This window comes from Bactrocera tryoni, chromosome 5 (genome assembly GCF_016617805.1).
Source record: "Bactrocera tryoni isolate S06 chromosome 5, CSIRO_BtryS06_freeze2, whole genome shotgun sequence".
Classification (NCBI taxonomy): Eukaryota; Metazoa; Arthropoda; class Insecta; order Diptera; family Tephritidae; genus Bactrocera; species Bactrocera tryoni.
Window position 1 is genome coordinate 42613582 of NC_052503.1, and position 23868 is coordinate 42637449.

A 23868-nucleotide genomic window follows, 5' to 3' on the forward strand; every position below is an offset into this window, starting at 1 on the left:
TGCTCAAAACTTACATTATTTGGAGTTTTGTTCGAATACAATATATTTGTGGTAATAAATTATGTAGATGTATGCTTAGATATTCTAATGGAAAGGTTTTCTTTAATTATAGTAGCTTAAATAAGCCAATGCGTAGCTAGTTCTTGTTAGTATTATTCTGCCAACTAATTTTCAAAATTATATTTAAAATTTTAAACGTGAACTTAATTATACAATTATTATACTTAATCAATGGCCAAACATTTCCAAATTCCAAAATTGTTGATAATGAATTATTATTCGAAAATACATATATAAGGCGCGTAGTTATGTATGTTACAGTGTTAAATGTTGATTATACTCGAATTTAATAAACACTAAAAATAAAAACAATTTACAAAAATAAGATTTTAAATGTATACTTACACTTATGCATAAGAACATAAAGTAAAAGGTTTGTATTTAGGTAAATCTCGTGAATGGCATTTTTTAAAAGCTTTACAGAGAAATATTCTCTATATTCTATTCTCTATTAGCAAAAAATATTACGACTTTTTAATTTAAATTTCGCGCATCAAATGTCCCATCAAAGTAATGATTAGTGTTTGGTATACGCTCGTCTTTCTGAAGTACATAAAGTGCATTCGGCGACTTTTACGATGAGATTATTCAACAAAGAACTTCCATTTGTCTGCGGAATCAATTTTCTGGTGCCGAAACGTTCAGAATATTGGAAAAGGCCTTCGGAGATATTTGTTTGTCGCGTGCAAGTGTTTTTGATTGGCACAAATTATTCAAAGGAGGTCTTGGATCTATGCTTACGACCCGGAAACAAACGATTTGTCGGCCGAATATCAATGGCAAAGATAAGCCGAATCCGAAAAAAAGCAAGTCAAAAATCAAGGTTATGTTGACAGTTTTCTTCAATTATCGTGGTGTGGTGCACACCGAATTTCTTCCGACCGGACAAACTGTCCACAATGAATGTTATATGATTCTTATGCGTCGTTAGCTTTTTGCCAAATTTTCAATCAATATCGTGCAGCAACCACCGTATTCGCTAGATTAAGCTCCGTGTGGCTTCTGCTTCTCAGCAAACTCAAACGACCGCTCCGGGAAAACCGTTTTGAGCCAATTGAAGACATTAAGCGTGAATCGCTACGCGCATTGAAAACTATTTCGAAAATTTACTTTAACAACTGTTTCGAGGGTTGGAAAAAACGTTGGCACAAGTGTATTTGATTGAATTTTAAAATTATGTATAAAGCCTTGCTATTTTTTGCCCATAGTAGTATATAATGTTACAGCGAAAGATTTTTGATTTTTTTGTTACTGAAGTGAAAATTTTTAGGCGGATGTGAATCGGAGCTCGTACAGGTTACACAGTTTCAACTTCAAAACATCGATCCGTTGTGATGTGTTCGGAGTTTTAGTAAGTATTCATCATGAAGACACCCATAAAGCGCTTTTAGTCTGTCACAAATTAATTGAGACCGCTAGTATTAATTCCATCTAATTCGCATGGTACGCCAAGGATAGAGGTAAGGTTCGGTTAGGTTATACCAGCTAGCTGTCATGCCATGCATAGACAGATCCTTTGTAATGGCAGATGGGGGTTAGTTTAATACGAGTCGCAGTTTTGAATTTAATACATACTTAATATCTAATTCTGTCGTTTCATCTAGCCCCTTGCAAAGCTTTTAGATTTCTAAATCGAGTTCCAGGCAAGGCCAAACAGAAGTATAGATTTCACTCACACCTACCACCATGCATTTTCAACTTTCAAAAATGTCATGGATAATAATGCCCATACAGCTCGTATATGTAAGTTTTTACGTGTGACTAGGCCAACAACCGTCCTTTCGAGATCGTGTGAGTAAAAAGCATGCGTGTTTTTTCCTCCGTTCCCTTGCACAAGATCTTGGCGATCCTGAAAGTACTTAAGGATATCCACATGGTTTGGCAACCAAGTGGATATCACTTCTGGCAATATAACCGGCTTTTTTGTTGGTTTGGTTGGGAATTTTTTTTGCGTGGCGGGTCCAAAACCTAGTTTACATCCTTAGGGAACAACGGACGGGATACTTCGTCAAAGACCAGAAGTCGTGAGCTGCTTGAGCTATATATAAAAGAATCGTTTTTGGCCATTCACCGCGTAAGCGGTGTCTACGCCAATAAAGAAAGAGTCTCACCGGCCATTTCGTTTCCCGGAATGCCCTTGTGGCCCTGAATTCAGTATGTATGCAACCGCTTAAATGGAAGATACTGAAGTATTCCGAGTGTTTGAAGGGTTGCCGGTGATCTAGCTTCGTGCAATAGATACCTGTATCCATTCCACCAGTAATTTTTGATCCAACCGTATAGATGTTAAAAGTTCGACTGGTGTGTCGCTCTCCCCTGCCGCTAAGAGGGTATGTGGTCTTTAACTACCGAGGATATAACTTCCTTAATATTCTGTCGGCATAATACACGATAGTGGAGAAGAAAGTGTTTAGATGCTTTTACTTCACCTTTCAAGGCGAGATACTCTTACTTACGGCGTGTATGTCTCTTAGAGAGTATACTGTTAGAACGCCTACAATTGCAGGCACTTTAATAAACCTCTCACTTTCGTAGTCACATAAGGCTTGGTTGTTGAAGAACGATGTGCACCCAATGAAAAATTTCGATTATAAATTTCCAATATTAATAGTACATTTGGATTAGTTCAAGGCCTCTTCTTCGTCTGGGTTGCAGTTTTAATAAAAATATAGCGCCTCTTGTCGCTATATTACTTAATCTTAATTAACATTATTAAAAAAAGAGATTGGCATCGTCTGATTATAACAATATTTTATTGACTTAATTTACTTTTGTTTATACTCGTATATTGTACACAAATTTTAATTATTATGACCAATTAGAATGTGTCAAAGAATCATAGAGAACTGTAGAAGAATGTTGGGAGCCATAAGGGTGTATAAATTCATAGGCCGACAATATTATAAAGATAAAGAACATAGTGTAAAATATGATTAAAAAAATACCAAAGCTACGGCGCAATTCAAAATTAGAAATGCTTAGTGCAATAAAGGTATAACCGATCATCAGGAACAGAAACACGTATATGGTAGAATTGTTGTTAGTGATGAAAAGCTGCAAATAAATATAAAGTAAACATGTAATTAAAAAAAGTATGGAAGAGCTTATTCCCGGCCTAACCGAAAATTATATTCTCTCACAATTTGTACGAAGTAAAATCGTGTGAATATTACTAATAATTTCGAAACTTGTTATTTGACGAAATTTTATACCGATTGAACTTGTAAACACGAATTTGTGAATCAATATCACACAATTTCGAGACTGAATTACATTATACTAAACATAATTTATTTTATTCAGAGAATTCGCATAATAAGCAATATATATTATATTAGACATGTGAGGGTCAATGAAAGTATGATCGGTTTCATTAAGTTTTGACACCAAACCTCATTATACTAAATGTAATTTGTAATATAATATTTGCTGTGCTTATACTATATGGTATATGTGAGTTAGGAAAGAAATTGGCTGATTGCCATAATTCATTGATCAGAGTTTCCTATATAATATATGAGGAAAACAAAACGTGACACTTTTCATTTTTATAGCTTCCTTATCCCTTGAATATCTATCTTATAGTTCTTTCTACTTATACCGTATAAGTCAATCCCATAATTTTTTTTTGACAGATCACGTGTGATTCGTGTTAAGTGTATTGTTATTTTTGTTCAGTATTTTTTGGCATTTCAACATAATCGGCCTACTGAGCGCACTATTCGCAATACCATCACCCATCTTGAGACCCAGCATTCATTATTAGATAATATTTGACCGAATAGATAACGTTCATGCACACATTTAGCAACCGTAGCTGAAAGTGTACGCGAAGACCGTGGAGAGTCGATTCGGCGCCGTTCGAAGCAGCTCAGACTGACGTATGGTACGACTTGGCGCAGTTTACGTCGAGATCTTAAATTAAATGCATACAAAATACAGCTTGTGCAAGAACTGAAGCCAAGATCCAAGAAGATCCGACGTTTTCTGGCCAATTTTGTTCAGCGATTAGGCCCACTTCTGGCTCAATTGGTATACCAAGAATTGGTAAACAAGCGAAACTGCCGCATTTGGGATAATGAGCAACCTGAAGAGAATCAAGACCTGCCATTTCATCCAGATCCATATTTCTTAAAAAATGATGCCGGTGAAAATGTAACCGTCAATGGCGACCGTTATCGCGCCATGATAACCGACAATTTGATGCCTGAAATTGAAGCTCGTGATCTCGGCGATATTTGGTTTCAACAAGACTGCGCCACTTCCCACACATCACATCAATCAATGGGTTTATGGAGAACGCACTTCAGTGAGCAGATAATTTCACGTTTTGGGCTGGTCAATTGGCCACCAAGATCGTGTGATATCACATCGTTAGAAGACATCACGGGTATTATTCGCCAGTTACCAGTCAAAATGCTCAAACCAGTTATCGAAAATCGGACTCAATGGATGGGCCATCTGAGGCGGAGCCGCGACCAACATTAGAAAGAGATAACCTTTAAAAAATAAATGTCAAAGCATGTTTCTTCGAATGCTGATAAACATTCCTCATTAAATTTGAGCTTTCTGTGTTTTTTCATAAAAAAAAGTAGGGAACCTCAAAACGGATCACCCTTTACATATATAATAAGTATATGGAAATAATACACCCACTTACAGGTGATGATGTATCAAAACAAGGCTGGAGGACCATGGCAGGGAAGCTACCGATTGTATTGTATACAACCAAGCCAGTGACGAGACCAAGCGCAATATCCACTTCTTCGTATTTTATTAATTCATAAACAAATATCATTTCTAAAAAGAAAAGAAATTGAAGATATATTAAATATATGCCATAACTCGATTACCTAAATTATCTTTTGAAATGAAAGTTTATCAAAATCTGTCACATAATATTATCAATTGTAAACAAGTTTAAATCTTACAAATTACAGTTAGTTTACAACACTAACTCAGTAATTGTATGTTCAAATATGTATGTATTTATGTTTACCTGTTACACTGCTGGAAAATGAAGAACTCGCAACGGCAACATCATCGAGATTCCATCGTATTAGATACTGAAGACTTTGATGAATTAAAGTATCAGCTTCCATGGTAAGTAACTGCCAAATCATGAAAGCAGCAAACAATCCAAATACACTAAAGGCCTTGAATTTGGCAAGAAAATATACAAAGGTATAAAAATAAATTGGAAAAGTGTTGTTAAAAAGCCGCTTAAAAGTACTCAGAAAGTAATCAATGACTATATGTTCTGATTAAAACGATTTTCGTCAACATTTGAGGTGTTGATATACTACTTAATACTATTGTACTAATTAAATCCAGAAAAGTTAGAAAGTGATAATGAGGATATCGCGAGATTTTTTAAAATGGCCGCTGGTCTTTTTATATTGCATGAGTTTCAGTTGCATACTTACTTTATACAGTCTGGGTGGCTCCCTAGCGCTTGCCTTAAAAAGTAAAATAATAGCGGCTAGAAATCCAAAAGCGAAAAATACAAGACAAATTTCCAGTTTTATGTATACTATTAGTGGCAGAGATATGAGCATAAGATTCGCAGATAACAGATATTTATTCCAACCTTGGAAAGGTGAACTTTCATTTATAACAGGAATCAATAGGGTCAGTATAATCCACATGGGTGCCTGAAAGTATATATGTATATTTAACATAATATTTACTTCAATGCTTGTCTATATAAATCATTTAAATAGCTGTAGGCCCAATATACACATTTAACTACACATTCAGAGTTTGTCCGGAAGGTGATTTTCTTCCGCCGCGATTGTACTTCGGAGAGTGCGCGCACCGATTGGTCAGTTGTCTCCGAGCACTTCTCAGGACTAATCAGCTTCGAAAAGTCGATTTTTCTATTGTCTTATTAATCCTATACATCTCTACAAAGATGTCCTAAATGCGTAAGTTGTGGAGATATTACCTTGCGCGCTTGAGGTCAGCTATGTATATAGTCACTTAAGACTTTAAACGCAAATGTATTTTCAAAGTCGGTTGTCAAGACTGCTTGCCAGCTACTACATGATCTTAATAAAATTTTACACAGGAAAATTTTCAGAACGGAAGCGAGCGACCCATTGTTGTGCTACACGAACTGATACAGCATCGTCTCCGTAAACTTCACAAATTTCATTGGTGGCTTGCGTGGCATCCTTCCCTTTTTTATACAAAAATTATACAAAAAATATAGCGAATTTCTTCATTATTTTTACACATTTTTGAACAGCTGTAACTTTTTTTCACATGGTACGCATGATTGGTAGCGACTGAAAGGACATCTATAAACAAAATACGAAAAGACTTTTTCGACTACCCAATATGTAGTCTATGGGAGTTGGGGTAGTAACGACCCGATTTTATCTCTTAACTATTATCATGCCATATACTAAAAAAAATTTTTCCTCGGTTTCATTAAGGTACCTCACATACCATCACCATATGGAGAAAAGTCAGCCGGATGTTCGAAAATCCTGATATTAGTGATATGGGGACCAGGTGAAGTTTTCGACCATTTTTATCTATTTTAAGCACAAAGATACACTGCTATGAGTAAACTATGCTCTGTAATTTTCGTTGAGATAACTCAAATATTGACCGATATATGCAGTATAAAGTCACCTGGAAGTTCGAAAATCTTTAAATTAGGTATGTACATATATGGAAGCTCAGGGAAGTATTGACCCTATTCAACCCCATTTTGGTACAAAGAGTTACTATTATCACGAAAGGATTCTCTCTGAATTTCAATTGTATATCGCAAATATTGACCGATATTTTCGGTCACAAATAAACTATGGATACTGGGGCCCATATATTTAGTACCCTGCAACGTGAGCAGTTTTGGTTCACACTGTCGTTATGAGTTCTTTTAAGGGGATATTCTACTCTAGAATTTTGAAAAATTCGATTTTTTTCATATATTTAAAGTTTAGACCCTTAAGAACATATCCTCCAATATATTTTTAAAAATTTAAATTATTTTAAGAGCTACAGTTATTTTAGTGACGCAGTACCTAGCCCGGTTCGGCTTGACTCACTTTTCGCATTTTTCTCGAAACTACTTTTTTCCACATGGTACCGGCGTTATCTCAAGTTCTATACAACCAATTTACTTGAAATTTTGTGAGAACCTTCTTTATATAATCCTTTATCGTTCCTACCAGCATCGTGTCAAAATTTTTGTTTTTAATATTTAAAAAAAAAAATTCAGGAATTTCAGAAAAAAGCGTAAAAAATAATTTTTATTTTCAGGCAGTCGCCATTTTTCAAAAAAAAAAATTCCGTGGTCCCTGAGGTAGGGACTATAACAGAATCCTTACAGATTGAGAATTTCATTTGATTTTTTTTTTCAGACCACCAGTAGATCAGGATCAACGTCACCAGGATGCACCATTTTTTTTTACACCTGTATTTTAGGTGACGATAGTATATATAAACGTCTGAAATCTTCGATTTTAAAAATTTCAAATCTCATGGTTCAAAAACACCTCTTTAATTATCTTACTGGATTTCTAAGCTTAAACTTGGTATACGCCTTTTTATACGTTCTTTATACTTACAAATAAGATATTAAAGATCATACACTTTCTTCCGAAAATGTCTCCGTAAAAATTTTGACAATTCGTTTTTAAAGGGGAATTATCGGTGTCACCATGACCCGCCGCCAAAGTAGTGACCACTTCGTCCAGCAGATCCTCTATAACATTTTCACTTTCGATTTGCTCAGGCGCAGGAATAACGTCAACATTCGTACTACTTCTCGAAAGCACCGATTTAAATGGATCGTAGAGTTGAGCGAAAAGATAAACCAAATAAACGACGATTAACGATTTGGCATGCCATTCCAACTTTAAATCTGCTCGCTCGTCTTTGGGCAGAATATCATTCTTACTTTTAAAACTTATTAAGATATATACGTAAATATTTCCAAGCAAGATCACTAACAGACTGACGATGCAGTGAAATGGTGAGACATGCAAATTCCTTTGAATTGCGATCAATCCCAATCCCAGAATATACATGGTAAACGTCTTGCTTCCCAATTCCGTGAGAAAAAGAGAGTATATCTCTTTTGGTGAGTTGCAAATAATCGAACTTTTAAATAAATTCGGCAAGATGAATAGAGTTGAGACAATAAGGATGCCACAGTGGTAAGGTTTAATTGTAGACCAGTTACACAAGGTAAGCACATTTGGTAAAATACTGCAAAAATCATTTAGAAAGTATTAAGTGGCCTTTTGTATGCACATAGGTACTTACAACCACCTGGTCATTACGAACACGGACAATATGAAAAACAAGAGCAAGACGAGGGAACAGACGATATATCCGACTTCGCCAAACCAAGGTAAACTGTCGATCTTCATTGTACAAACGGCAAACTCCAAATAGTTGATGAGCTTCGTATCGAAATTGCAGTGATCATTGTGACGAACGAGTTGACAGTGAGCGTCGGGATCTATATTTAAGCCTATTGGTCGAAAGCAGCTGATCTATAGAGGTTTAAAAGTTATTATGCGACTAATATGTGTTTATATATAAAAAACTACCTCTATTTCACTCGTCACGTACTGCTTGTGCCTGCGCGTCCGTGTGTGCAATTTGAAATTCGTTGCATTTTTTGTTAGCAAACCGTTAGAAGAATTACTCATGATTTCTCAGTATAAATGAATATTTAGCGCAATTGATCGAATAAGAAGTTTCAATAATTTAAAACAAATGACAAAATTATATAAAGTCATAACATATCAAAACAAATGAACAAATATGGGTACATATGTAAGCGTACATATACAAATTTCCTTCAAAATGTTGCCAACAAGCAATAGAGCCTCAAAAATTGGTTTATAGTTTTGAGCACAGTATATTGTATATTTATTGAAGTGCGATTATCGGGACTTTAGACTTTAGATCTTCCTACAGGAAAAAGTCTAACAGTGTGATATCACACGAACTTGGTGCCAATCTACAGGCCCAAATGTGAAATCATCTTCTCTCCAAGTTGTTCTCTCAATAAATCCATCAATTGATCTTGTTGAAACCAAATATCGCCGAGATCACGAGCTTGAATTTCAGGCATCAAATAGTTAGTTGTCGTGGCGCGACAGTTTTTTACATACCCGTGAGCTAGAAATGGACCTCATCGCTGAAAAAATTTTGGGTCGAAAACCGGTTTGTATGTTTTGTGAGCCGGTTAAAACATCGGTCCATATTTCATCAAAAATTATGCCGGTGAGAACGTAAGATGTAGTAGATGTTTCTGTGGAGATATGTAAAGTCTAAAGTCTAGGCGGACATCCTGCTTCGATTCAGACCTTGTAGCAAAACATCAGGTGTGTCATTCGCCAGTTATCAGTCGAATTGCTCGAACGAGTCATTGAAAATTGGACTCAAGTGATGGATCATCTGAGATGTAGCCAACATTTGAAAGAGATAATGTTCTAAAAATAAATGCCAAAGAATGTTCTTTCGAATGATAATAAAAATTCTCCATTAAATTTAAAGTTTCTGAGTTTTTTCTTAAAAAGGTAGAGAACATCGAAATGGATAACCCTTTATAAGCTGAAAAAAATTCAAAAAAATGTTATAATTGTTTGAATCGTTTGAAGCACTCATTAAAATTTTCATCAATTTGAAGCGATGCACATGTGCCAACGCTTCTCCCAATCGTCAAAACATTTTGTTATAGGCTCTTTCCGAGATGGTCTTCAACTCTCGCGTCTAATTTGTTTTGATGTCTTCAATTGAGTCGAAGTGTGTTCCCCGAAGTGGATATTTCAGTGTGAAGAATGGTAAAAGTCACATGGACCTAAATCAGGGAGCTTCGGTACTTGTTCAATGATATTTGTTGAGTGTTTGCCCAAAATTTAACACAAATACATACGTTAAAAAATTTTGTAAAATTCGACAAACACTACTGAGGTCGACTAACATAAACAGCTGCTGTAAACACGCTGGTTGACAGATCGCGCTAATTTTTGGCATCATAATTAAGGACAGTTATATCAATCCAGAAAAAAAATTTACCTGTCTTCCATATAAGCGGGAGATGAGAGGGGGAAATGAAAATTCCCGATACTTTCTTGACAGAATGTATGTTAAATATAATAAGAAAACACCGTCTATCGTTTTATAAATATTTGGTTCTTTCTATTTCCACACATTTAATGATATTAATATTATAGTATACCACAAAGATTTACTGTGACATCCCTTCTGTCACAACGAATCTCATAGGCCCAGCACACTGATAAATTCCAGTATCCTGTTGGTTGCTATTGAAGAGATGTGATCCGAGGGCCTTTTATCTGCATCTACAGACTGCTGTACGGTCTAGTATCAGGTGGTTAGGAGTTTCAGCTATACCCGAGCCTATAGTACCAAGTGTGAAATGCCGCAAGTAGCCGGAACCCGGCTCAAATGTTGCGTTTTACTAGTCCACTCCTAGTGAAAATATTGCGGAGTCTTTTAAACAGGTGAGGCTAAAATTATAATCCTTCTGCGGTGATTAGAAGAAATTAATTCGTCGTGCATAGAAATTAATTAACAAAACGAATTTAATTTATATGTACATAAGTAGTTATGTAGGTATATGTATATACAGCTAAATCTTCACATGAGCTACGATGGAAGTGGTGAGGGCTACTCTGTTACTCAGTAACTAAAACATTAGTTCATAGTCAGTAGTGTTTTCCGTTTCTATAATCAAATTGGTTTGCTTTCACGTTTCTACTATAAGATCGTATTGTAAAGTCCAAACTAATTGTTGTTGTGCATGCTCATTCATACCTGCATACCTTTGATGCATTCGATGTTGCACAGTAAGCAATTTCTGGACTACCTCTCTCATTGTCCAGGTACCTTTAGGTGCTGATTAAAAGAAGAAAAATCACTGCTGTTGCCACGATGCTAAGCAGGCAGCGAGCAAAGTAAACGCACCATATATTTGAAGGCATCAACAATTGGTGTCTTGAACGCAACGAAGAGATGCCAAAGAGCAGCGAGAGTAAGAGTTGTATAAAGAAGTCAATGAAAATGAGTAGGAGCGCGCTGGCTTCTAACTTCTTACACATATTATGCTCCCCACAGACTATGCTAGTATGTATGTATGGCGAGTATCAACAGATCTACTGAGTAGCCAGTCTACTTTAAGTCGTCGGTGAGCAAGGCTCATATTATGTGACGGTGTTTGGCAAAGAAATTACATTTCAAGTGGAAGTTGTGCTTTTCTTTGTTAATATTTATCATAATTGGAGTAGAATTTCATTAATTTATTTACAAAAGTTGTGCAATTGGTTATTGTGTGAGTGCCTGCACCGTTGCACCTGGTATTTCGTGGAATTTTTCGCAAGAGTTCAACGTCAATAATACTTGTGCGTGCCTGGTTCGTCACGGCTGCTCCCATAGAGTCATTGTTACGACTTGGGAACACGTTCGAAAGCCAGTAAAATAAATTGTTGTGTGGTTTTAATGAAAGGGTCAAACCGGTTTAATGCCACAATGGACGCAAACAACCGTGTGGGAGCATGCTAGTGGCAGAGCAACGTAAGATCAACAAACATTTTAGAATTGGAGTATTGAGTGCAGGAGTGCAATGAAATTATAATTACGTGCATATAACGCATACGTCCGAATTGTGAATTTGTGTTCTTCTGAAAGTTATGTGGTGAATACATAAGTGCGCTTCTTTTAGTTTTGCCAATTGAAGCGAGATATTCGGTCGCCAATTATAGAATACGAGTATGATAACCAAAGGCTCCTATAGTACAAAACATGGCTTCTAATGATTTAAATTCAAACTCAGCGAATCAACAACACCGACCAATCGATGAATTAGACTTGGAGTTGCGACAACATGCGTCCACCAGTCATTCTTACCCGTCGAATTTCGTAAACGCATCCAATCATCACCTTTCCAGTGGCAGCTTGGCAGAAAATAGCGCATCCTCAGTGGGCACGCAACAGCATCAATATCATTACATACAATATCCGCCATATTACTATCACATAGGTGGACAGGCGTATCGATCGCAGCAGCAACAGCAACAACAACAGGCACAATTTTTGCATGCGCAACAACTGACTGGACTACCGGAAGTCACCTGTCATTGTCATTGCTCGTGCGGTGCCCAGCAGCAACAACAACAATTGTGGAATCAAAGGCAATATCAGCAGCAAAATATTTCGGCCTCGACGGCTACGATTGGCCAGCGGCAAAATGAGGAGGACTCCAGTAAAATTGTGGTGCAGGTGCATTGTCAATCAAATGATGACGCGGATTGTGAACGCGATCGCGAACGCAACACGCAGCCACCCACCAAAGCGCAATCGGAGCAATCGTTATTAAATCACTCATACCAAACATTGCAACTGCAATCGGGTACGGAGGAGAAACCCTTGAATGTGCTGCATAACTCCCAGTTAAATATCAGCTGTGATTGTGATTTAGAATGTACTTGTGGCGCGGAAAGACTGCGGGGGACCGCCGGCGAAGCTGCCGCTGTGCATACTAAAACGGCTGCGAGCGATGACAATTTGGACACAGATGTTTTAGATAATCCCTCGCCATTGAAAAATCACAAGCAATGCCAGTTGGAAGCCATGCTAGGTGCTGATGAAATCACAGTCAGTGAGTCGGACAACAATAGTACCATGATTAAGAAGAAGAAGAAGACGGGTGGTGCTTGCAAGCACGCCAGCAACGAGATGTAATGTTCTATAAAAGTTTAGTTCAAAATATATTTTTTAACATACACGTGCATTTCAGGAACTCTTGGTGCCATATGCAAGACCAGAATTCAGCACTGGCGACTGATAAAAGCTGTGATTGCCATTATAATTCTAGCCATATAGAAATCTACAGCGATGGTGATAGCAAAGTGGGCCATGACTCTATTGATGATCAGCGGCCACCGCTGCCTCCGCGTCCGCCACCTCCTCCTCGATTGCGTAATGCAACAATAACGGGAAATGGTAGGTGTAAAAAATTAATTTTACAAAATGTTTATTTCATTTTTCAGTTTCGCTTCAATTTTTTCCACAAACACATAAATGAAATTTGAGGACAATCCATTTTTTTTTTTTAATTTACATTTTTTTAAATTAAACATGATTATGTTTAAATAACGTTCTACTTGAGCAGAAAAGCCGAACGATAAAATGTTTAATCAGTTATATGAGTTAGTAGTTTGGCCGTAACATAGACTTATATTAAATTACTATATATGTATGTACATATGTATGGTATGTATATTTCTGCTTGATAAGATCGATTTGCTCGTCCTTGTTGTTATTCCGTAAGTGTACAAATCAATATCGAACAAATCACTTTGTGAGTTCCAGAAAACGATGACACTGCCGTCCGATGGGAGCGTCTTTACCTTCTTGGTGAATTTGTGTCACATTATCTTTCGTGTCGCCATTTCGGACGTATCAATTTTTGAGGGTCACACTTGAAGGAGAATCATCTCCATATATAAGTAGCATCCAAGCGCTCCCTGACTTCGCTTCGTGATTTCTCTTCAAAAATAAGAATCGAATCGCCGACTGATATTGCTCAAAAAACCACGGGGGCGCCAGCTTTCACAAGCGGACAAGACATGTCCACTCATGACTCAGTATTCCATATTAAATATATTTCAAATATGTATACCACTGCCAGATAAATGGTCGTTCTTCTCCTCCGTTAACATTACAGGTCCATAATGATGAAAAAAAAAACTTATTTGTGAACTTCATGTCAAGCTAACTGTCCTTTTAGTCATTTTCGAGGAACTAATATTAGACTGTCGCGTCGATGAAGAAGAGTACCCTTATACAGCATCTAAGCGCTTTTGCTTCGTCACTTTCCACGGATATGCCAGCTTTAACAAGTGTAAGAGGAATTTTTTTCATCATGGTTATGCCTCAGTATTCCATATATGTGACCTGGTCTACGAGGGAGCTAACGTGCGAAAACTAGTTTTCTGGGAAACAGCTGTTAAAAATAAACAGCATCTCATCTTCCATCCGAATCAACTAAAAAGTGAAAATTGATTTTTTGACACCTAAGCGCCCTTTCCGTAGACCAGGTCACATATAGAGTTTTCCAATAGGGACACTACAAAAGTAGACCAATAGGGAAACGACGTCACATTTTTTCTCGCTCTTTTGACATTTCTCTTCAGTAAGGTTTGCTATTTCATCATGGAAAGAATACGATTCAACAACGAATCGAAATTATTAAAATTTACTACCGAGATTCGGAGTCAGTGGCCTCAACTTTAAGAGTTATAAAAGATCACTGCTTCTTCTTTTATTCAATATACACTTGTATTTATAATAACATAATTGTCTCGCTAATCGAGCCTACCACAAGACTTTTATTCATCTCCAAACTTTGTGGGAGCATTTTTGGACTCAACATGTAATTTATTCATAAATAACAACAACAAAATGTAAACAACATAATAACCTTTTTAGACCAATTAAAAAGAAGACCATCAACCGCTGCTGAGTAAAAGTGTTTAAGATGTCTGTGAGTTGCAATTCCTATAGGCATTATGCTCAATTAGCTATTAGTGTACATAAACATACATATGTATTTGTAACTGTGAGCATATGTCAACTCAATGCATTGACTCTGCTTGCAGTTAGACAAGCCTACACATTTATGATCTGCACATGCGCTTGGAGGATATCATTTACCATTTAGGAAAATATGGAGAAGTGTTAGAAATGCTTTAAAGTTCAGTGATTTGAGAAGGAAAATAAGCAATATTTCTTTGAAAGTAATAAAGTTTAATAAGTTTGCCAGGATGAATAAAATCTTCACAATCCTCAAGAAACTTACTTATGTTCTTCATGTTCATGTCATGTAGTCTTCGCGCTTCGATAAATTAATTCATTTTACTATTATTACTTGCATTTTACAACTTTCCTCCATACTTGTATTTTCATTTACCAATACCGTACATTCATTACTCGCAGCCCGATTTCCCACAGGTCTTGTGTGTATAGATGGGCAACGTAAACACATTTGTTTATGAATATTATCGAAGGCGTTAAGAGAAAATTCCTCAAGTGTACATGTTAAGGAAGGATGTGACGCGTGGTGCAAAGCACAGGACACAACGAACAAGTGTCTGACAGAGGAAAGCTTTTTGTTTTGCTAACGAAGAAAGCTTTCGCTGTATTTGCGCCAACTCGGTTAGGTTTAGGCATTCAGTATGTGGGCAGAACGTTTAAGAATAAGTATGGCAACGGATAGTTGAAAGTGCGAAAGGATATTCGCTACGATACTCATTAAAATTGTGTATAGATACTGAAAATTGGAGCCAACGAAATTTTACACAAAAATTTTTTCTTAACTTCCACAAAATATTTAAAAGTCTTTCTTTCACTTATTTAACGGTAAAAATGTGAATGATGTGTTCGTATTGTGCCAAAAAAATAATGTGCGAAATAGTTAATTATTAGTTAGTTAAAAATATTTGTACTAAACAAATCGACGAGCTATTCATGTGTATTAAATTGACGTGAATAAATGTGAATTTGTACAGGTGCTTCCAGCTGCGTTCTCTGCTTTATGTGGCAGCAGCAATCCAAAAGTAAAAAAAAAAATAATTTAAGTTGCATAAATTCCTTTGGTGTTCGTCGTGTTGCATTCCACACAGCTAAACGCGTAGCAGTATGCACGGTTATCCTGTAATGCAGTTTGTACAGTATAGTGTGCCGCCGCCTTGTGGCTGGATACCACAGCCTGATCCACTACGCAGTGTCGCCCCCGCGCCTACGCTGGGTTAGCTCAATTTACTTAACTATTATTTAATGTTTTACTAATGCTCTTTTTTGTTTTTTAAATTTTGTTGCTTAATTATTTATTTGTTTTTTGTTGTAATTATTATATAGGCCCTCATCGTCATGGTCCGGGTATAAAGAAATACGTTGTATGGTGCCTCATCTGCGGTGGCTTTTCGTGCCTTCTAGGCATTTTATTTCTAGGTGTTTACTTCCTATTGCACTCGTACACCATTACCGTTGGAAATTTCGAAACGGTACCCACTTTTGTGCCAGCAACAATGGTAAGTGAATTCTATACTTTAGTGTAATACAATGCAAATATTAATTTTTGTTATTTTATTTTAGTTGATCTTAACTGGAGTCTGCATAATATGCTTGGCGCGCCGGCGGAATCGATACAGTTATTTGGTAAGACGTTCAAACATTTATGTACTTATGGTATCAACGAGCTTTCAGAGCTGTTGATCTAGGGTATATTAAGTTTGCCACAATGTTTATAACACTCACAAAGAAATGTCGGAGATCCAAAAAAGAATATACATACATGGGATGATCGAGGTTTCCTACTTTAAAGAAAAAGCAGAAACTTCAAATTTAATGAGGAACATTTATTATCATTCCAAAAAACATTCTTTGGCATTTATCTTTTGAAGATTAGCTCTCAAATATTGGCCGCGGCTATGCCTTAGATGGTCCATCCGTTGAGTCCAATTTTAGATGACTCTTTCGAGCATTTCAACTAGTAACTGGCATATGCCACGCGTGATGTTTTGCTCCAAAGCCTGAATCAAAGCGGGATTGATCGCAGAGACTTTAGACTTTAAATAACCACACAGGAGTCGAACGGTGTGATATGACGCGATCTTGGTGGCCAATCGACCGGCTCAAAACGTAAAATTATCTGCTCACCGAAATGTTCTCTCGTTATAAATTATCGGCGTGACAAGCTTAGTCGATTTTGAGATCTTGGTGTGAAAATGTTCACATTTCCTTTTTTCCCAACTCGGAAACGCCGATATCGAAAACTATAGCATATACAAACTGGACGACCAAACTCAAGCTCTTGTATGGAAATTTTTCTTTGACAAAATATCTTCATGAGCTTCTCGATTATTATCTCCAAAAAAATTTATTAGATTGGACTAATGTGTCATACACTTGTACAAGGCTCTGTCATACAAATTGACCTATCAAATTAAAGTGTTTGAAAACTTTTTTATTTGTCAAGGTATCTTGACGAAATTTCATAAAGATTATTATCCAAGGCAGTGCTCCAATCTCTGCACATACTGTTTAGATTGGGCACATACATATATCATATAGTAGCTATTCAAACTGGCCGATCAAAATCAGATAAAGCTATTTCATTCCTTTTTGCGCTATTAAAATTCAACTATGGATTCAACTGGGTTATTTCTACAAAATTGAGCAAAAGTCTCAAAAATTCGCTTTGTTAGCAATATAGTAACCTTTAACTACCTTGTTTGAAAGATTTTTAGTCTGACAAGGTTTATCTATCCAAACAAAGTTTACCTTGTCGGAGTTCATACGGTCAGTTTTTTGGGATTCACATGGAATTATTTTCATCGATTATCTGTTGGACTGTTTGGATGTCGAGATTAAAGTTAGACCAAATTGTTAGCCCTACGACTTTTCAGCCGATGTTAAAATTAATAACTATAAGTATTTCTTTAGTTTATAAGTCTGCCTTCAGTTTTATTCAACAGACTAGATACATTAAAAATCTTATTGAAAAAGGTCGTAGAAAAAATTTTATGAAGTAGTAGCCTCATTTGTAAGCAATACCAAATCCCTAGCTTGAACGGTTTGGTCTTTTGCTAGTAAAGCACAAGTACTGTTACTTTTATTGCCGTGTTCGTAAAACATGAACTATGTAATTCAATATGTAAGAATACATATATGATGTAACTTTAGCCCGTATTCATATTCTTATCCTAAATAGGATCATCTTAGGTTTGCACCGCGACTTAAGGTCTATTATGCCCTCCCTTCCATAACATGTATTCCCAAAGGCCCCGCACTCCGACGAATTCCAGGAACTTGCTCAGTGTTATTCAGGTTATACATAAATGGATCCAAGGGCCTTGAGCCTGCGTCTACAAATTGTTGTGCAATCTAGAATCAGGTATTCTGTAGTTTCCGATTCCATCTCGTAAAACCAGCAGTTTGTAAAAGCAGGCATTCCCCATATTGGTGTTTCTTCAGCTGCAGTACTATGTTGTAAACTCCCAACAGCAGCTTAGCATGGCGCATACCTATTGCTTGTTGATAGTATCTTTGTCTAATCACTCTTTCCTCCATGCGGAGCAGCTATTTTATAATGTGGGACCCCACCGCAATACATGGTTCTGTCCCCACCATCCTAAAAGCTGCAGGAGAGCTGGCGAGGTTATTTATTTAAGACATAGTTACATACATATATGTATCTATTGAAAATCATTAGCTTTAATTTCTTAACCAAGCACTAACTACAAATATTTCCTTTCAGATTAAACTTTCCGGTGTTTGTGGACTAATATCTGCGTTGACATGTGCGCTTGTGACCGTCACAACAACCGTCCTGCACATGAGCCGTTTGCAGGCTCTGCGTGAGTGCGAATATGCACAAAAGACACGAACTTGCACTTGTTATTCCGATATGATCGAGTCCCAAGTGGATCGTGTGGACAAAGGTTCTCTTAAATTGTCTTTTTTAAACGTATGCAATTCTAATTAAATTTTTTGTCCCTTTTATCGCTAGAAGGTGTTCGCCTAGTGTTTGATTCACTGTCTGATTGTGGAGTAGTACATGGCTCCCTCTATTCTTGCTTACGCGCTATATTTGGGCTTTCTGTAGCAGGCGTCTTGGTTGCCGTGTTTAGTTGTATGCTCGTCTATCAGCTACTCAGGTTAGTGCTTACAAAATTCACCGACTTTCTTTTATTCTGAAATTATAATATATTTTCTATGTGCAGTCACGAGCGGAAAAAGATGTATTGGGAGCAATTGGAGTTGCGTTGCCGCTCGCTATATACCAGCCAACAAGGTCCACCGCCAAATATGGCCGCTATGGGCGGTGGTCGCGGACCGGTTTGTCGCTGTTGTGAACAATGTCATCTGCATCGGCAAGTACCGCTACCAGCAACAGCATATCCTTGGGATGATAACGGCGAACCACGGTTCTGGACGGGACAACCGCCAGGCAATTTTTACTCACCAAATCCGGGTGGCGATGATTTGCATATGGGCAATTCAGGCACAACATGCCGGGGTCATGGCGGTGCCACTGGCGCACGTAGTCGCACGACTGGTTGGAGTTGGCCACGTATGCCTTGGCAAAGAAATTCTCCAGTGCCCAATGCAAGGCAGTTTCGTCAAACACCGTCAAGCCCAGATTCACAGTATGGTTTCACAAATAATGCACCCGTGGTCACGGATAATATGATGACTGAATCCGATGCTGCACAAGGCGTGGCGCATAATACAACGGCGCCGGCCTTTAATGTTGTTGGTGGGGCATTGCCTTACGGTGTTTGGGGTCCACCACCCCCGTACAGTGATCCTAATAGTCCCGCACGTCGTGGTTACTATCAATACATACAACCGAATCCGTGTGGCAATAATATAACTATTGCCAACAATATCAATCACAGTAATAGCAATATGTCCGCTGAAAATATCGTTGGTGAGTCTACTGAACAGCGCATGCCTTGCCTAAATCATCGTTCAGTTTTCTTGGAACAACAACCACATCAAGTTAACAATGTCAACAATTGCTGTCCATCCGCCAGTATGCGTCGTAATTTGGCAAAACGTCGTACAACCGGCGGTGCCGGTGGCGGTAGTGGCAGCGGTGGTGAAGATAATATGAAGTCAAAGTCAGGTGGTGGTGAATATGAGAATACCCCTTCAGAAAGTGACGGATGCAACATGCGAGATCGCTTTTCCAATACTTTGCCCACACGAAAGGTCAAAAAACGAAATGACAATAATGCCAAAGCCAACATCATTGGTAATGCAAATCCTCAGCCAGCTCCACGACTTGCCTTGCAACAGGCCAACTCTAATAACGACACAAGCTGTGCTAACGAGGTGTCAGAGTCAACTCTTGGCGATAATGAATGCATGGAGGAGATCAATGCCAGTTTGTGTAATGAAGAGATCAATATGACTACGCCAGGTGGTCGTACATCCACACGTGTCAGCACCAGAGCAACTCTGCGTCGTAATTGTGGAATTGAAAACAATGGTTTCCAATCGAATAGTGAGGTAGGCGCTGTAACCCAACCCATGGCCGCTGGAGAGTCTGATGCACTTGTGATAGCTGCAGATATGCATGCTACCGGTGATCCCGCCGAGTCAGAAGTGTACTTTGCCGACGTTAGCAGTTGTTGCAATATGTCGCTAAAAAACGATAACTACTATGATGAGGCGCACCAGACTACCCATCACCATCAGCATCAGAACAGCAATTGTAGTCAAAATAGTAGTAGTACCAATGAGGATTATCTGGCACAACGTTTTGGTCAACGCGAAAATTCGATACGGAGTCGTCTTCCATTTCCACAGACGCGTAGCAATGACTACGAGGAAAACTTGAATACACACAATACAAAAGACATTAGCGGCAATGTTACACCAGTTAACCAAATGCAAAAAGAAATTTCACGCCAAAGCATGTGTTCCGTTGAGTCCGAAGCTCAGACTGAATGCACCGACTTATCGCCGGCCACACCGTGTAGCAATAAGTTTGGTCAAACTAATTTTGAAGGCGGTAAAATCAAACCCAATAATGATGGTAGTGAAAATGCGCTGCAACCACGCACAACTGGTGTACCGTTGCCCAACTTCGTAGCGAAGTTTCCTTACTCTTCGGAATCACAAAGTTTGGAAGCACATCGACGCTCTACAAAAGACATACACGATCTGATACTCTCATCGGAGGCACACTACGAAGTGATTAATGACAATCCGCAACCGACGCTGCCTTGTCAATTCACCGCACAACAGCAAAATACGCGTATTAACAAACCGCAGGCACAGCGTCCCACAAATCTTTCGGCTAGCAAAACAAAAACGAAACATGGCATCAAAACACGCGACCGCATAGAAGTAAATGTGCACCCAAATGAACGAGACTGGAGCAAGGGGCCAGGTTTAGGTGGCGGTGGTTGTGGCAATAACGAACGGAAATGCTTGTGAGAAGAAGTTTTCGTATAAAACGAGGTTTAGCAAAGTATGTGTATAATAAGATTATATCTGAAAGCTGAAAATGTTTCTTGAATTTTGTGAGAACAAAAGGTGCATGTAATTGCTATTATATATACTTCAGAGAATGATATAGAATATACATATGTAAACATAACATTTTTGAAACTCATCTGCTCTACAGCTTTAAAATTATCCATTATTTACTGTATGAAGAGATGATGTGAGATAAAAGCTGAAATCTATTAAAAGCGCGGGGTTTCTTTGCTTAAACATAAGAATTGTGAATATTTAAAATAATTGCCAAGAAAATATATTTAATTTTTTGATTAGGAAATGTTCGATTTTAGGTCATAAAAGGCAATTTTTCGCATAAATGTTTAGTGTGCATGTCAGAAATTCAAACCACACTTACAAGGTGCATAAGAAGTTGTAAGTTAAAAAGTTGTTCAGTTATTCCTTTCGTAAGCTAAAAATGGAAAACTTAAAGTTCTCTCGGCCAAAATTATGCCATTGTGTTGAGTTTTTTCTTGTTATGTACATACTTATCTACTGATTTTTTTTTTAACTGGTGAATTCATACCCGGAACAACGAATGAAAAAATCGAAAATTCCATTGGACTTAATAAATTGATTTTATAGGTCAGTAAAAACGTATTTTAATAAAGGATCACTGATGATTTTCTAGAATACACATCATTCAGATTTTCTCATTCCATTGAAATATATATTTAAATATTTGAAAAGCTATTTCAATTGATTTTTTAGAACACGAGCACTTCCAAGTAGAGCATTATTTTGTTAACTCTCCCGTTCGTTATTGGCGTCCATTACACGATCACTTCAGCCGTCCATCAGCTCCCAACGTTTCAGTGCTAAACTTGCCATATAAAGATAACTGTTTAATGGTCTCAAATGCTCATAAACGTATTAATATTTGTAAAGTATATACATACCATATGCTATACATAATAATTATATACTCGTACCAGCCACAAAACATACTAATATTTATTTAATTTTTGATTTTCGAAAAATCTATACTCGCATATATACATTAATACACATATCGTCACATAAGATGCAAAACAAAGTCTCATCAAAAAATTCGAAATTTAGTTTTTTATTGCTTACGATTCAACTTTTAAGCTTCCGCTGCCCAATATACCCAATATATAACCATTTTGTAACCAAAATACACATTTTGTTTGGTTTGGTTTCTATTATATCGTTTTTCCTTCACTTGTAAACTTATGAAAAGTGATGTTACGTTGTTTTGCATTTGAGGTGACGATATACATATTTAGAGTTCACTGACTATATACTTGTATATACATACCTATTTGTCTACGATTTTATATAAGTTCGCCAAGCAACATACACATGAATATACAAATTTATTATTTATCAAATAAACAATTTACTCTACTACATTGATGTACTATATGTTTCAAGAAATAACTTCGGTGTCTATAAATTTAAATTGATAAAACTTACAGAACTGATTTTAAGCATACTCAATATATAATAAATAGATACATATATACATAACATATGTATGTATGCATCTGTTGTTAGGCTTAAGTATGTATCGAACATAATTAATAATTATTTAGTGTTATGCCTAGACATTATATAATGTTATATATGTTTGTTTATGTACGTATTAGTTGTGTACACAAGATTTGATTTTATTGCATTAGAAAATATACAAACTTGCACAGTTACACACTTACATACATACCTACACATACATATATAATGTTAAAAATGGTATTCATAATATATAAATATAATATAAATAAATTAATATAATTAATATAATTAAATAAATAAGAGCATACTTGTACATGTAAAGGTGTTGGTTCGGTTATGTTTGAGCAAAATTAGCGCTTTTATATGTTTATATAAATTAATTGTTAATTTTAAATTTAATTTGTTAAGGTGACCCATAAGTTTAAGTTTTACTACAAGAAGCTGTATTCATAAATAATAAATGCCGGTGCATATATATTATACATACATACATTAAATAAAATTAATATATGATAAATATTAAATATAAAAGTATAAAGATTTTTGATTCTAATTATAAATTGTTGTTTGTAACGAATTGCAATTATCTTACTCTAAGTATGTAGTTAAATGCATATAAATAAATGTATGTACATATGTAGACTGTTAGCATTTGAATTTGTTATACATATTATATCTACTATAGCTAAAGTGAAATGTACTGCTGAGAGTATGTCTAAAAAATACATTAACAATAAATAAAAACCCAAATACTATAAATCAATGCGAAAAATTCAAAATTTTATTTAGAATTCGGAAGAAACCAATAAATTAGGTTTGTATTATTATGTTTCATTCATTTTCAGCACCGCTTTGTCTTCTCCTTTACTGGCGTAGACACCGCTTAGGGAGTTAAAGCCGAGTTTACAACGGTGCACCAATCGTTCCCCCTTCCCGCCGTCTTGCACCAATTGAAGTTTCCAACTGTAGACAGGTTCTTCTCCACCTGGTCTTTCAACGGAGTGGAGGTCTGCTTCATTCACTGCTTCCTCTGGCGGGTACTGCGTCGAATACTTTCACCGCTTTAGGTATTCGAATTATTCACAGAATATTTTTAATCAAAAATTTTGCATTAAAAATTATTATTTTTTTTATTTTTTAACCCCGATGTTGTGATTAAAAATTAAATTCTCATAATAATTTCTAAAAAATCTACTTTTTCATTCAAAAATTTTTAATTTGAATGAAGTACGCCGAACTCGAAAAAATGTTTAAAATTTT

The 23868-nt window shown here is 36.7% G+C and overlaps 2 protein-coding genes across 2 annotated transcripts; one reads left to right on the forward strand and one right to left on the reverse strand.

Moving 5' to 3' along the window:
* Window positions 1-2868: 2868 nt before the first annotated feature.
* LOC120779135 lies at window positions 2869-8735 on the reverse strand. The gene is made up of 7 exons (XM_040111338.1): window positions 8634-8735; window positions 8344-8576; window positions 7644-8286; window positions 5487-5714; window positions 5060-5216; window positions 4721-4860; window positions 2869-3114 (listed from the first exon to the last, which is right to left on the reverse strand). The coding sequence occupies exons 1-7, from the start codon at window positions 8733-8735 to the stop codon at window positions 2869-2871; spliced, it is 1749 nt and encodes a 582-aa protein (XP_039967272.1).
* A 2722-nt stretch (window positions 8736-11457) lies between these two features.
* Window positions 11458-22310, forward strand: LOC120777762. Its single transcript, XM_040109265.1, has 7 exons — window positions 11458-12791; window positions 12851-13056; window positions 15973-16145; window positions 16210-16272; window positions 18374-18557; window positions 18626-18773; window positions 18840-22310. Exons 1-7 carry the CDS (start codon window positions 11857-11859, stop codon window positions 21064-21066), a joined length of 3936 nt encoding a protein of 1311 aa, XP_039965199.1. The 5' UTR covers window positions 11458-11856; the 3' UTR covers window positions 21067-22310.
* The last annotated feature ends 1558 nt before the right edge of the window (window positions 22311-23868 follow it).

What these genes read in the sequence shown, in the direction of transcription:
- LOC120779135 (XM_040111338.1), bottom strand. Translation starts at nt 8,735, where the DNA reads ATGAGTAATTCTTCTAACGGTTTGCTAACAAAAAATGCAACGAATTTC. An exon ending in TTCGTAATGACCAGGTGGTT is followed by an intron (nt 8,287 to 8,343) that starts GTAAGTACCTAT and finishes TGATTTTTGCAG; the next exon opens with TATTTTACCAAATGTGCTTA. An exon ending in GTTTTGATACATCATCACCT is followed by an intron (nt 3,115 to 4,720) that starts GTAAGTGGGTGT and finishes ATTTATTTGCAG; the next exon opens with CTTTTCATCACTAACAACAA.
- LOC120777762 (XM_040109265.1), top strand. Translation starts at nt 11,857, where the DNA reads ATGGCTTCTAATGATTTAAATTCAAACTCAGCGAATCAACAACACCGA. An exon ending in CTTTTGTGCCAGCAACAATG is followed by an intron (nt 16,146 to 16,209) that starts GTAAGTGAATTC and finishes ATTTTATTTTAG; the next exon opens with TTGATCTTAACTGGAGTCTG. An exon ending in CTCGTCTATCAGCTACTCAG is followed by an intron (nt 18,774 to 18,839) that starts GTTAGTGCTTAC and finishes TTCTATGTGCAG; the next exon opens with TCACGAGCGGAAAAAGATGT.